At 38.7% G+C, this 14830-nt stretch overlaps 1 protein-coding gene across 3 annotated transcripts in view; it reads right to left on the bottom strand.

The window, feature by feature from the left end:
* gna11a (guanine nucleotide binding protein (G protein), alpha 11a (Gq class)) overlaps window positions 1-14830 on the bottom strand; it is a 40041-nt gene that overhangs the window by 16780 nt on the left and 8431 nt on the right. For all 3 annotated transcript variants that reach the window (XM_079592790.1, XM_079592788.1, XM_079592789.1), the window contains one exon: window positions 110-294. In XM_079592790.1, coding sequence (XP_079448916.1) covers window positions 110-294 — 185 coding nt within the window. The remainder of the gene's footprint in view (window positions 1-109; window positions 295-14830) is intronic.

Raw genomic sequence — 14830 nt, 5'->3', positions numbered from 1 at the left:
TGCTTTTTATAGCCACGTTTATGGCCTATCTGGGTTTGATTTGCATCTCGACGTGCACTCTGGGCATCAAATAGATGATTACAGCGCAGTGACGGCCAGGGATTGTCACCTTGTTGTCTTCGTATTTGAATGGGATCTTGAGGTGCTCGGTGGCACGGATCATGGCCTGCATGGAGGTGAAGATGTTTTGGTAGACGAGTTTGGTGAAGCCGCGCTTGTCCTCGTCAGTGTAGCCTGTCCCGTGAATGATGCGCATCTGTTTGATGAACGTACTCTTGCCGCTCTCTCCCGTGCCTGAAGAGAGAGAGAGAAAAAACACAAATGTTGGAATAGGGTTAGATAATATTTTGGCTTCAGTATGATAACAGCCTCTTAGCACAGTAAATCAATACTTTAGGGCAACAAAATTATTAAAATAAGAATAAAAATATAAAAGACAGCACCCCAAACAAACTACAAAAATGTTATGTAGTTACTATTTTTAATACATTCATTTATTATTATTGACAGAACAAAGATCAGCAAGGCAAATATTGATTTGTTAATTGTTTATTGAAATGTCTACACTAATTAAATTAATAAATAACATTACACATACACATTTAATAACAACCTTTCAAAATTATAAAAGCCACAAACAAACTACAATACACTTATAAATATTACATTTATTACTATGCTTATACATTTGATTTTAATATATAGTAATGTGTGAAACTGAACTAAGATATATATATATACACATCACTTATTTCTACACTTAACATCATACTGCCTGAACTTCAAAACCATTATTGTACAGGAGTAAAAAGTAACTTGAGTTATGCAGAACTTCAAGTTGATATAGGACAATCCTATATTGGAATATATAAATAAATAAAAGTATGCCCCCCTCCCCACAAAATCAACTTTGAGGAGAAGATACAAACTTTTATTAATTCAAGTTCAGGATCTAATCTTGCTGTTAACAAAATTACCATTAAATGTAAACACATACAGCAGCACTTTAAAACAGAAATCCTATTTTTTTTAAAACATCTCCCTGTAAATGTATTTGGTCCTGATGACTCAAGCCAGTAAAAATGTTTTAGCCATCCCCAAAGTTCAACAATATGACTTCCCTGGAAACGTGGGAGGTCTTGGACCGGCAGAGGGAAAAACAAGTCAAGTAACTGTTCCAGTTTTCGAAATTTATCACGTTCTTGACAATACAATGTCAACAGTTTGGAAAGTCACGCTTCGATTGGTATGATAACCAGTTCCACAAGTTTTATCTTGGCGTATACGATTGACATCCTTGACAACTGCCATTTATTTAAACAAACAAGGCTAAATAAAATAAAAATAAAAACTTAAGGTGTAGAGCTATCAATCTTGAATTGCTAGAACCCACCTTTTAGGTAAGGAAACAAATGATTTCTACATGAAGAAGTTGCCTGTGTGATGTCATTTTTGCTACTTTAAACATGCATTTCAGAGGAATCAGACATTTTTGTTGCTGTGAATTTGTAATTAAATGCACCATAGTTCTGGGTTTCTACTCAAACAAAGGTGTTCTGTCTGGGCTTCAAATTTCATGAGTCACAAACACAAGCTTTTTTTTAAATTACATTAGTCTCAACCAGGCTTTAGAAATCTTTTCTAGAAGCCAAGGCCGAACGGTTTGTTCACACGCTCAAGATACGCTGAACCCGTAATGGGTGAGGCAGGTTCGATTTCCCATCAATTTCCTGTCCCATACCTCCCTTAGCCGAGTCATGGGTACTTTTAACTCCAACAGCTGGAATGTCATGCTCCGGCCTCCCTGCTGACTATCTGCTCCGTCTTCATCTCCGTCTGCCGGTGGTTTGCTGACAGGGGAAACCCAATAAAAAGCCTGGTTGCATAACCGCTGCACTCCTGGCTCCCTCAGCTTGCCAAATAGCTGCACCTCCCTGAAGCTTTACAACAGTTGCTCCATAGAAATAGCACCACAACTGTTTGAACATTACTGGAGCACCTTGATATCAGGTTTTCCACCATATTAGGGCATTTCGAGGGTAACAAACACACTATAGTTTGCTTGAATGACAATACGAAGACCATAAAAAGAAACCAGAGACGTGGTAGTGAAACTAATGCATGTGCAAAACAAATAGTGAGTTTAATTCTACAAAGTAAAGAAATAATAGATGGCTATTTGTCACCGTAAATTGCTGTTTGCAACCAATTTATTTCCGTAATTAGATGCATTTAATCGAAACATGATGGGCAACATCAAGAATTTTAAAACAATGGCTAAAAAGCTGTCTATTGGTTAAATAGACTATTATCCAAACATTTAACCAAGTGTTATCAACAGAGAAAATAAAGTACATAGGCTATAATAACACCACCAAATTTTTTTTACTTATGTCCACTACCAATCAGAAGTTGAGGCAGTAAAAAAATTTTGAAAGAAAAAAAAACACTCCAATAAAAGGACAAATAATATATTTAGATAAATTAAGAATCCAGATGAAAAATGTATCACGATTTCCATGGAAAAAAAAAATTAAGCAGCTCAACTGTTTTCAACATTGATTATCATAAGACACTGAAGACTGGAGTAATGACGCTGAAAGTTCAGCTTTGCCATCACAGGAATAAAATTACATTTTAAAATATATTCAAACAGAAAAGTTATTTTAAATTGTAATAATATTTCAGTTTTTACTATTTTTGATAAAAATAAAATAAAAACATCCTTGGTGAGCATAAGATACTTCAAAAACTTGTACAGACCCCAAACTTTTCAAATGTAGTACACGCCACAGTAATCATTAGTATCAGGCAAAAAAGTATGACATTGGACAAAATATTATGAAAAATGTGAAATAAGCACAATTCATTCACATAATATTTCATAAGACCAAAATGTAACGTAAATGGTCCCAATTTTGATTTCATGAAAGCAAAATCTCCTAAGAACTACACAGGCACTCTTAAATATGACCGGTCAAAACTCAAGGTGACGAGGCCCATGGTCTCTTTATTGGTGAAGGACACAGCGTTCAACACCAGACTGGATCCATCCTATATTCAAGTCTGTGAGCTCACAGTGCAGCAAAGCAGGTTACCATGGCAACATTTTTAAAGCATTTACCACACAGCAATGATTCAAAGAGGAGCCATACATTAGCAAGCCCTACTCTTCTTTCACCATCAAATGTGTCAATCCACCAACGGAAACAAAATGGCAAGCAGGAATTAGCTAAATTTAGCAAAATTAGCTTAATTTCAGGCATGCCAGGTTGTTGCTTGCTACAAGATAATATATAAAGCCAATAAAAAGACTTAGTATAATAGACTTAGACTTAATAATAGCAATGCATGTTTTGTATTGTAAAACTAGACAAGGATAACAAGGAAATAAGGTGATGGTCCTATACTTAACTCCCTGACAAAACTAAATGACAAATATAGCTAAAAGTACAGCTACAACTACAACTACAATCAATTATATTGATTAGACTAAGTGAAACGAGATTAAAAAGAACCTAAAAATAAACAATGAATATTTTAAAGATTGTTGTATATGCCATACAGCCTTTTAATTGTATTCTTTTAATACAAATAAAAAATGAATTTCACTTTTCAATGAAGTGTAACTGTTGATTTTCAACCCGTTTGTATTGTTACAATGTCGGTAATATACCTAATGCAATGTAAATGTACAATGTTAACTGGACAGAGAAATTCACGTTTATTGTTAGCTAAAGTTCACCGGATGACGGCAAACGATCAAGGGCATTTTTGTATCGAAAGACACTGGAGTCTGCTTAAGACCTTGCTACCTGCAAAACCATTCTTGGCTACAAGTCCAGAAAAAACACCAGGACTGGTTTGATGAAAATGACACAGAGATAGAACTCATCTCAAAGAAAAGGAAAGCCTTTTGTGCCTGACAAAACGATGTAACCTGCCAGGCCAAAAGGTTGGCTCATTCCAGAGCTAAGGCGGATGTCCAGATACGGGTGAGGGAGTTAAAGAACTATTGGTGGAGAGGGAAGGCTCTGGAAATCCAGAGACTGGCAGACTCGGGTGACACTAGAGGCCTTTTCAGTGCTACCAAGGCCGATGGAAGGAGCACTTCCAAGAACTCCTCAACAGTGACAGCACAACGGAAATAGACATTATCAAACATCCACCAAAGTCCCATCAGAGAAGACATGGGGGAACCTCCAACTATAACAGAGGTGCAAGACGCCATATCAGGAGCCTTAAGAACAACAAGGCCACCGGTCCAGAAGGGATCCCAGCTGAGATCTTGAAGGTGGATCAGAGCTCCTATACCACATTCATGCCCTACTCAAAGTCTGAGAAAAAGAAGTACTTCACTCAGAGCTCAGGGACGCTCTAATAGTGACCATATTCAAGAAGGGGTTGCTTCTGAATGTGAAAGTTGCAGGGGCATATCGCCCCTGTTGACAATAGACAAAGTCCTTGCTCGTGTCCTTGCAAACTGACTGCTACCTAGTGGTGCACGATATTGACAAAATTTGATATTGCGATATCGATAATGAATATTGCGATTAGGGATGTTAACCGATGACCGTTTGACCGATGATTGACCGTATCAACGTTAACCGATCAAAGTTGTTGGTGGTCGGTAAAAAGAAAAAAAAAAGTGATCTCTAAATTAGTCTATTACAGACAGTGGACTAAACACTACTAGCCTACAGTTATCCGTCTCATTCCAAGATCTTTTTGTGTGAAGTGAACAAATCCCTCTCACTCAATTTTTCATAACTCGCCCGCTTGTACTTAATAAACCAATAAAAACATTTGGCGCGAGGTCACAGCGTTTGGGTTCGTGCGCTCACAAGGTTTGTGAACAGTAAAGGCTACAGGCTAACACACTCGAGGTTAGAGCCAGGGCAGACGACAGGAGGAAGCGTGCAAAGAAAAGTAGTGTGTGACCATTTCACCAACAAGAATGACACAGATGTAAGTTACAACTTGTGTGATACAGTGCTTAAATATGGAAATACATTACATCTACATTTCAGTGGTGACAGATAAGGTAATGATCATCATCATCTTTCTTTATGATTGTTAGCACTACCTCAAACTAAAGCGCCGTCTCTTCGGTTCGGAGCTGTCATTTCCTTAAATGAGCCGCGGAAATGTTTCAAATGAGCTTCTAATGCTAGACAAACGCCTTTATTTTCAGCGTGATCACCTTGTACCCAAACCATTTAGAAACTAAGGAGCCATTTGTCCGCCGATTATATACAAGCTCCTCGGCGCCGCGTTTGCGGGACTCATGTTTCGCGCTGTTGGGGATTTTAAAAAAGTGACGTGAGTGGAAGGGCTGTGCCGGGGTGTGTGGGTGTGCGTGTGTGTGTGTGTGTGTGTGTGTGTGTGTGTGAGTGTGTGAGCGGGAGGCAGAGCGGCAGAGAATTTTGCAGAGTTGCGAAATTGCAGGCGCGGCTCGAAATGGCTGTTATTTCAAATAGCGTAGCATATTTTAAACTAATCGGTTAACCGGTTTCAACCGGCTAATGAGGCTCGGTGGTCGGTCAAGAAATGTTGTAGTTTTCGCCATCCCTAATTGCGATATCGATATTAATTTCGATATTTCAATTCCGATCGCTCAAACCACTTCAGGGTGTCTGGGCCGCATTCCAGACGAAACTGGACAAGTGTAAATGCATCTGGTTGTTGAAATCACATGTAAATTTTACTCCAAACAAAAATGCTAAAAATTTAATGTGTGAGCGTGTTATAGGCTATATGTCGTGTTATAGCCAGATATGACGACGCTACTGCAGCACGCATCACAGAAGCTGAGCATCGATTCATCAAGCCAACGTGCAAACTATCACAAATCAAAGTGAAAGTAAGTCGCAGACGCTTAACACACAATCATCTTCATTAAAAGTAAAGAAATGAAATTATCTTACCAGGGCTGTTGCCGCTCTCTTATTGCTGTCTTTGATTACGAAATTTTAGCTTACGATCAATAAAGTGCAGCTCATAACTGTTGCTTTCGGGGACGTGCACTCCATTAAATCTGCATATAGCGCGGGAATTGAAGATCGGATTTATATCCGTTTTGCAAAAACACATTTATGTGACCAGGTGTACATGGAATCGTTTTAATAAATCAGAGAGCTGTCCGATCTGAGAAAACACATTAAGTGGCCAGGTGGCCTGATGTTTATACTTGTGCGCGGGTGTGTGCGTCGAGCCGGCAAGTGTGTGTGTGGGGACGTGTGGTAGAGCGAGGGAGAAGTGAGAGAGTGACGGCGATTAGCTTTGGAGCGAGTAGCGAACTAGAGCCATATTGAAAGAAACAAAGTGTCTTTCTGACCGCTGTGGGAAATCTGTAACATGAAAAGTTAACCCTCTCCTTGATTGCATGTTGTTTATGGAGAAGGAGAACCAGGACATGAGTCGGGGAAATGCAACGCGTCCAAGCGACGTGTATTTTTCGAGAGGTGCATGTCGGACGCATCATAAACAAAATATCGCAAAATTATCGCGAGACTTTCAATATAATATCGGGCAACGTAATATCGCGATAACGATATTGATTCGATAGATCGTGCACCCCTACTGCTACCACTGTCTGAGGGAGTCCCAGAATAACAGTGTGGCTTTCGCCTATCCAGAGGTCCAGCAGACATGATATTCACAGCAGGGCAACTACAGGAAAAGTGCCGTGAACTAAGGCAGCCTTTGTACATGGCCTTTATATACCTGAAAAAAGGCTTTTGACATGGTGGACCGCCAGGCCTTGTGGAGTATACTATCAAGGTACGGCTGTCACGACAAGTATATCAGAATACTGAGGCTTCTACATGATGGCATTACGGTCACAGTGCTCAGCAACGGAGGCTCAGAGTCTGAGCCTTTCACAGTGGAAACAGGGGTCAAACAAGGATGCATCACCGCACCCACCCTGTTTGCAATCTTCATTGCAGCCATACTCCACCTCATTGGCGAAGAGCTGCCACAGGGGATTCCAATCATGTATAGAAACGATGGCAGACTCTTCAATCTTAACAGGTTCAAGAGCAAAGACAACTACACAACCATCACAGAGCTTCAGTACGCGGATGATAACGTCATTGCAGCACACTCTGAAGAAAACCTCCAGGGCATCCTGAATGCCTTTGCCAAGGCGTACAGAGCCCTGGGCCTAAAATTAAACATCAAGAAGACCCAGGTCCTATATTAATTTCAACTCAACCATCCAGCTAGCCAGCCCACCATAAAAGTGGACAACACCACTCTTGAAAACACGGACCACTTCCCCTACCTTGGCAGCCTTCTTTCCTCAACAGCTGACATAGACTCTGAAGTTAACCATTGCCTGAGTTGTGCCAGTGGACCCTAAGCCAGACTTAGGAAAAATAGTCTTTTAAGTCTGAGACCTAACAGCCCAAACCAAATTCTTGGTCTACAGACTCATTGTCCTCCCCACCCTGCTGTATGGAGCCGAGTCATGGGCTCTACAGCAGCACCTGAGATCCCTATAAAAAAAATACCATCAAAGATCCTCACGAAAGATTCTGAGGATCAGCTGGGAGGACAGACGCACCAACATCAGCATCTTGGAGGAAGCCAACATGACCAGCATCACCACTACAATAATGCAGTACCAACTTCCCAGCTGAAGGAAGGTACTCGAGCAACCGGTGGGCAAAAAAGAAACGTTTCAAGGAGAATATCAAGGCCATTCTGAAGAAATTCCATATCAGATCAAGCAACTGGGAACACACTGCAATGGACAGAAGCTCCTGGAAGAAATCCGTGCATGAAGGTGCAGCACACCATGAAACAGAACTCCGCCGTGCCGCAGAGACAAAGCGATAGCTTCGCAAGGAGAAAGACAAAAAGGCTCAACCACCAACAACAATCACCACTTTCTACTGCCCACATTGCACCAAAGTATGTGAATCACAGATTGGCCTCTACAGCCAGCTGAAGACCCAGTAGACGACCAAACAGAGAGGACCGTGTTCAATTTAACAGCAATGTATTAACAGTTTAACAAAAATGACATGTTTTTCTCACATTTTACTCTATTTTTGCCCAGTTCTGTGCTTTCCGTTTAATTTTGTCCATTTTCTGATTTAATGGTTTAATCAAAAACATATCCAATTAATGGAATTCATAAAAACAACTTACTTTATTAATTTGTATACAATAATAGGGCCCTATGAATTACTATTATTTATTTTTTAAATTGTGTATTTAATTTATTTATTTTTCTGGTAATCAAAAGAAGGCATAAAACATTAATTTAACTTTTATTAAAATTAAAATTAAACAAGCTCTTTAATTTGTTGGCAAACAAGTGCTACACAACAGAGGTCACTGTTAAAATTATAACATGGAAGAATTAAACAAAAACAAAAAGTATACTTTATTAGTAGTAGTGGTAGTACATTAAGATTAACAATATACTGTGTACAAGAGTAATATATTTCTATCGCAGTTTCTTTAAGTTAAACCAAACTTTTATTTTGACGGGTTGCCGTCAAGACATTATTCTGTGATTAGATGATAGTTTCTCAAATTAAATGTTGTCAAAGTGAGAATATTATACCGCAAAGCGACTATTTAAATATGAATCCTTGATGCGTCAATGAATGGTCCAGACACGCAGATCACTGATGTGCGACGCATGCGGTGCTTGTCTGCGCCATTCATTGCATCGCGGTGATCGCGCGCTGTTGCCATCAAGCCGACGTAAACTAGAGTTTTTCCTGGATGCCTCACCACAGCCAGCACTTGATTTGGGCACATCATAATTTGCTGCATGCTTAGTGTTTCACTGACGTTGACAAGTTAACCCCTTAGGTATCGAAATCAGGTATCGAAATCTGGTACCGAACAACAAGTCATTTTTCAATACTCGATAGTAACGAGGCAATTCGGTCGGTACCTAAAAAGTATCGAACTCGGTACCCAGCCCTATTTTTGACAAATGAAAAATCAATAATTTTGACCCATACAATGTATTGTTAGCTATTGCCACAAATATACCCGTGCTAGTTGTGACTGGTTTTGAGATCCAGGGTCAATTATGTTGGTATCAGTGGAATTGCATAAGCCTGGTTTAAATCATACTTATCTGGCCATTATCAGTTTGTAGCAGTAAATGAAGATGTCTTATCGATCACAAGTTAAGTATGGAGTACCACAAGGCTCGGTACTAGGACCGTTGCTGTTCACTCTGTACATGCTACCCTTGGGAGATATCATTAGAAAGCATGGCATTAGTTTTCACTGTTATGATGATGATACTTCGCTCTGTATTTCTTCATGCCCCTACAAAACTTACCACTTCACAAAATTTACGGAATGCATAGCTGATATAAGAAACTGGATGACTGGTAATTTCCTACTACTTAAATTAGAAAAAACAGATTCTAGTTATTGGACAAAAAAAAAACTTCCTCACGTAATGACCTAGAATGAGGTCTAACACTTGATGGCTGCTCTGTCAATTCTTCATCGTCAGTTAGGAACCTGGTTGTGCTTTTTGATACCAATATTTAATTTGAAAGACACGTTTCTAGTATCTGTAAAACCGCATTCTTCAATCTTAAAAATATATCTAAATTACGCCATATGCTCTCAATGACAGATGCGGAACAATTAGTTCACACGTTCATGACATCAAGGCTAGATTATTGTAATGCTCTTATGGGTGGTTGCCTTGCACGCTTAATAAAACTACAGCTGGTCCAAAATGCAACAGCTAGAATTCTTACCAGAACCAGGAAGTATGACCATATTAGCCTGGTTCTGTCAACACTGCATTGGCTCCCTATTAAACATATACATTTTAAAATATTGCTGATTACTTACGAAGCACTAAATGGTTTAGCTCCCCAGTATTTAAGCGAGCGCTTAACGCATTATAGTCCTTCACGTCTGTTGCGATCTCAAAATTCCGGCCAGTTAATAATACCTAGAATATCAAAATCGACTGCTGGCAGTAGATCCTTTTCCTATTTAGCACCAAAACTTTGGAACTGTCTTCCTAACATTGTCTGGGAAGCAGACACATTCTGTCAGTTTAAATCTAGACTAAAAACACATCTCTTTGACCTAGCATACACATAACACATTATAAACTTCTATAATTCAATGTTAGGCTGCATATATTAGGTCAGCCGGAACCGGGAACACTTCCCATAAATCCTGATGTATTCGTTACATCATAAGAAGAATGGCATCTACGCTAATATTATTCTCGGTTTATCCCGAGGTTTACCGCAGTCCGCCGGATCCAGGCTGTATCCAGATCTGATGAACGGCATGCACCTGGACACAATGACAATGCAGTCCTGAAGTGTCAACAAGTCTTTCCCCTGTGAAGGCCTCCTTCCCTTTACCTCTGCACAGATTCAACCTCGTCAAAATAATTCCAGTTCACATGGTTACGTGGAAGCGATAAATTCTGTATTATAAATTAAGGCCAGTAATTTGTTGAGGTCAATTTGCAAAGAAACACTACACGCCTGCTCACATATATATTCAAACGTGCATACCTATAGACTAAACGCATAATATGCATGTGCGTACCAATTACGCATGTGTCAGCGCTCACAGGATTGCGTTTTTAAAGTTTGCGCAGATAAAACTTTTCTTGACAATTTTTCAAGGCTTGCACTTTGGAACCTATTTTAAGGTTTGCGTTCTCGAGCCACCAGGCACTGTGCGAAAGCGAAAGCAGCTGTTTATCAGTGGGTACCGAATATACCTGGTACTCAGTACTACAGAAATGTTGGTATAGTCATGTTTTAAAAATTTCAGTACCAATTTGGTACCGAAGTACAGGTACTTTTGACAACCCTAGGAGCAAGTTAACAAATTTTGATGTACACCCACGAGTAGTGCACAATAAGACCATAAACATGTCATGCATTAAGAGTACATTTTGAATCTAATGTCGAACTTTTATTTTTGTACGGTCAAATATATTGGTATTATATTGGCAAAACTCATTAGATAACAGCCAACATAATCAGCAAATGGTCTGAGGAAGCAGCTGTATGGCAGCAATTTAACTGAGGCACATTTGGTAGGAAATTAGACAATTAAAATCATTTTTCATTTCAACCTGTATTCTATAACTTACATAGCCATCTGATTACACTCCAAAATTGATATCAGTTCAGTCAAAAGTTCCAGCTCTGCATAACCGGTTTCCCCTGCTAGTGTAAAATGGCGGATAGTAAAATCAGCTCACATCAGCTAATACACCCATGTCGAGATACAAGTGTGTGTGGGTGCTTGCTAAACACACATACTGGAGAACTGGAAGCGAGGGTAAGACAAAGCTTCCCTATCAACAGATGTAACATTTGAATCTTGCAGTGAAACCAGATTCTGCAATGTTTTTATAGCATATTCACCACTGAAAGTCACTAAGCTCCAACAAAAGCACACGAAGATGCCTTCAGACATGCACTTACAATAAATAAATAATAAAAATTAAATACATAAAAAAATAAATCTAAATTAAAATGAAACAAAAATACAAACAATTATAAAAAAACTTAAAAAAATAATAATAATAATAATAAAAAAAGGCACTGTGGGTTTTATAAAAGAAACTAGCTAATACTACTTTGCCGGTCCCTCCTATTTCACAGAATAAAAAAAATAATAATGATAAAAAGATCAAATAATATAATACAATTAAATAGTGAAAAGTATACACACACATATACATACATATATATATATATATCTACATACATGGATAATAAAATAAAAATGAACAAAAAGCAATGTAGTGATTTTAAAAGAAAACCAGCTAATTGTACTTTGCCGGTCCTTCCTATTTCATAAGATTGAACCCAATACCGGAGCGTTACTGATTGTTGAACAAACACAAACACTTTCTACAGTCTCTGCAACTCCAGCTCACTGGTTTGAACATGGAAATCATGAGGTGTGTATTAGCGGGCTATTTGCATGGTTTTAAACTCGCATGCAAATACTGAATCCTTATCGTTATGTGGTTGCAAATGCGAACCCGGCGTTTAATAAACACCACCACCACAGTGGTCAGATTGCTTCGCTTGAGTGAGGAGCAGAGTTTGAAACAAATCAGTTTTTTTCTGAGAGCCAATCCATCGCGAGTGGGTTGAGTAATACTTAAAATTCGGATTCCAAGCGGTTCGTATAGAAGCACTGAAACGACACAAAAGGGCAACATTGACTTTATTTAGCAATAAAGTGAAACGAAAACAGGCCATATGTTGGTTGCATGAGAACAATGTCAGCTTTGTGCTAGGCGTGTCCAAAAACAAACATTCTGTACAATCTTTATGAGTCATCGAGCTCCTCCACAACACTCAGGTGTTATAGACTCTATACTCCAGCGCGCAGTCGACTCGGCTAGGTAAATATTGGCCAGAGCCGACCGTGTGGCGTAACAAGAAACCTGGAAGTCCGGGTTGTCATTCAGACGTGCCCGCGCCAGAAACAAGTTGCTTAGTAGCACGTTTTCGTGAATAAGGTATTCAAGTGAGTGACGGACGAGATCTTTTCCTTGCTTTCTTTCTCTCTGGATCTCTGCCTCCGGATCATGTGACACAGCAACAGCGTGCATTCATGTGTGCAGCCGAAGTGTGGGCTGAAAATGAAGAGTGGTTGCCCTCGGCTCAAGTCCCTCCAGCAGAGAACGCCAACACACACACAGGCTTCTCTCTACCTCAATCAGCCTGTATCTTCAGTTCCTGCAGCAGAGAACAAAACGCAGCTCGTACGCGCTGGGCCGCTACAACAAACCGGTCAAAACCATACAAATCGATGAATGAAAATAGCTGACAACGAATGTTAAAGGTGATTAATTGGCTCTGTGCTAAAATTTTGGAACATTTATATCTAGGGATGCACAATATCATTGGGATCATATCAGTTAGGCTACTTATCAGGCAATGTTACAGATTTTTATTTATCAGTATATATTGGTTATAAAAAAATAAATAAAAATAAAAAAACGTAAATGACCTTTTCAATCATCTAACACTCATTTAAAATGAACATTTGGCAAATCTGAAATTGAATATCCACCTTTCATACTGTACTTTATAATGTTGCAATGCCAAAATTAATTTGTAGGATTCAAAAATTTATTTTTATTTCATCTTTTCATCCATATCTATACCTTATTTTATTTAGATCATTTTTGCAAACCATGAATACTTTATTTTTAAAGTGCTAAAATGTAAAAAAATAATCAGTTGGGTCTGTGCATGAACGATATATCAACACCATATCAGTTAACACAATTACTAAATATTTGTATTTATTTATCAGTAGATATTGGATATTTAATATTACACGCACATTTCAGATATTTTACGTTTTGATAAAAGTTTTTTTTATTTTACGTTTTTCATACTGTAGATTATAATGCTGTGATGCCAAAATTCACTAGTACCATTTAAAATAAGTTATTAGAATAACGGCCATCATTTCTGCAAAAATTTCAATATCAGTTCATCCAATGTCAACGTTAAAAGAAAGTTAAAGTCCCAATAAAACCGAGGTATCGACAGATCTGTTCCGTATTATGACGTGCATTCATGTGTAACAGGTTATCATAAAAAATAATAAAAAATGGTTGGGGATGGTATGGTTTCTGTATAATGGCTGTTAATTGGACGAAGGCTTGCAATTTTAATGGACAAAATGATTGGAGAAGTCCTTCATACATCTAGCCTGGCAAGCCAGACTTACATCAAGATGTTTAGTCAGGCAACTCTCCATAGACACGGCTTAATCCGAGGGGCGGGATAAACAGTTGTCTCTCAAAATCCCTCTGCACGCAATAGGATAGCGCTACAACCAACCAGAGCAACGAAGAAGGTGACGTAGTCAGAGCGGCAAAGATCCGGTCCAGCAAAACTCCGAACACATCTTCCTTTTTTAAGAATGACTTAAGTGCCATTCTTTGCTCTTTTCTTAAAGAAAAACGTAACTCCAAGTCATCCAGAGTCACGGCCAAAGCCGATTCGAAAGACCGCTGTTCTCCATCCGCCATTCTTTGTTTTCAAGTGGCAGCCATCGCAACTCTGTCGTCATATGTTAAGCCCGCCCACGCCTACTCTATACACGACGTGATTGGCCTGACCCAATTTAGGTTTTTGCAGCTAGAAGGTCTATGGAGAGATGCTAGACTGCCCTGGCTGCGTCTAGATTTCTAGGCTAGCATACATCACCAAAGAGAAGTCTGTCATTTCACCACAAGATCGAGTTATGACATTTCAATTAGAAATAGTCAAACAAACAAAAAAAATGGATAGATAAATTGGATATGAGATCAATACCACACATTTATGAAATAGAGTGAATTTTCATTTCATGCCTCATTTAATTGTCAAAGCTACTAAAAGAAACAAACTAATCAAAAGCAAATGAAAAAAATATATATTTTACACATTCCATGGAGAAAACATTGACAACTTTGAGGGAACATTTAAAACAAATAACAAGAGTAATCTTACCAATTGGTTTCTAGTACAATAAAAATTAATAAAAAAAAAAAAAACTGGTTCAAACAGAAGGCATTTAATCTTCTGTATTCCTAGTGTTTGAACAAACATCAGATCTCACATGAATGTTGAGCATCACATGCAAGCAAACTCTTCCGACACATTACTTTGGGAGGAAACGACAATATTGGGAAAGGTAGTCACGCTAACAAGTTAATCAAACATTCAGAGCGAGGTCAAAGGCTTCAAATCAGTCTTATCATGCCTATTTAACCACACTTTAAGAATCCGGTTTAACCAGACATCCAAAAACTGACGTTTTTCTTGGAAAGACC

This window comes from Phoxinus phoxinus (assembly GCF_949152265.1).
Source record: "Phoxinus phoxinus genome assembly, chromosome: 20".
NCBI classification, from domain to species: domain Eukaryota; kingdom Metazoa; phylum Chordata; class Actinopteri; order Cypriniformes; family Leuciscidae; genus Phoxinus; species Phoxinus phoxinus.
This window is presented reverse-complemented; position numbering and strand designations above follow the sequence as displayed.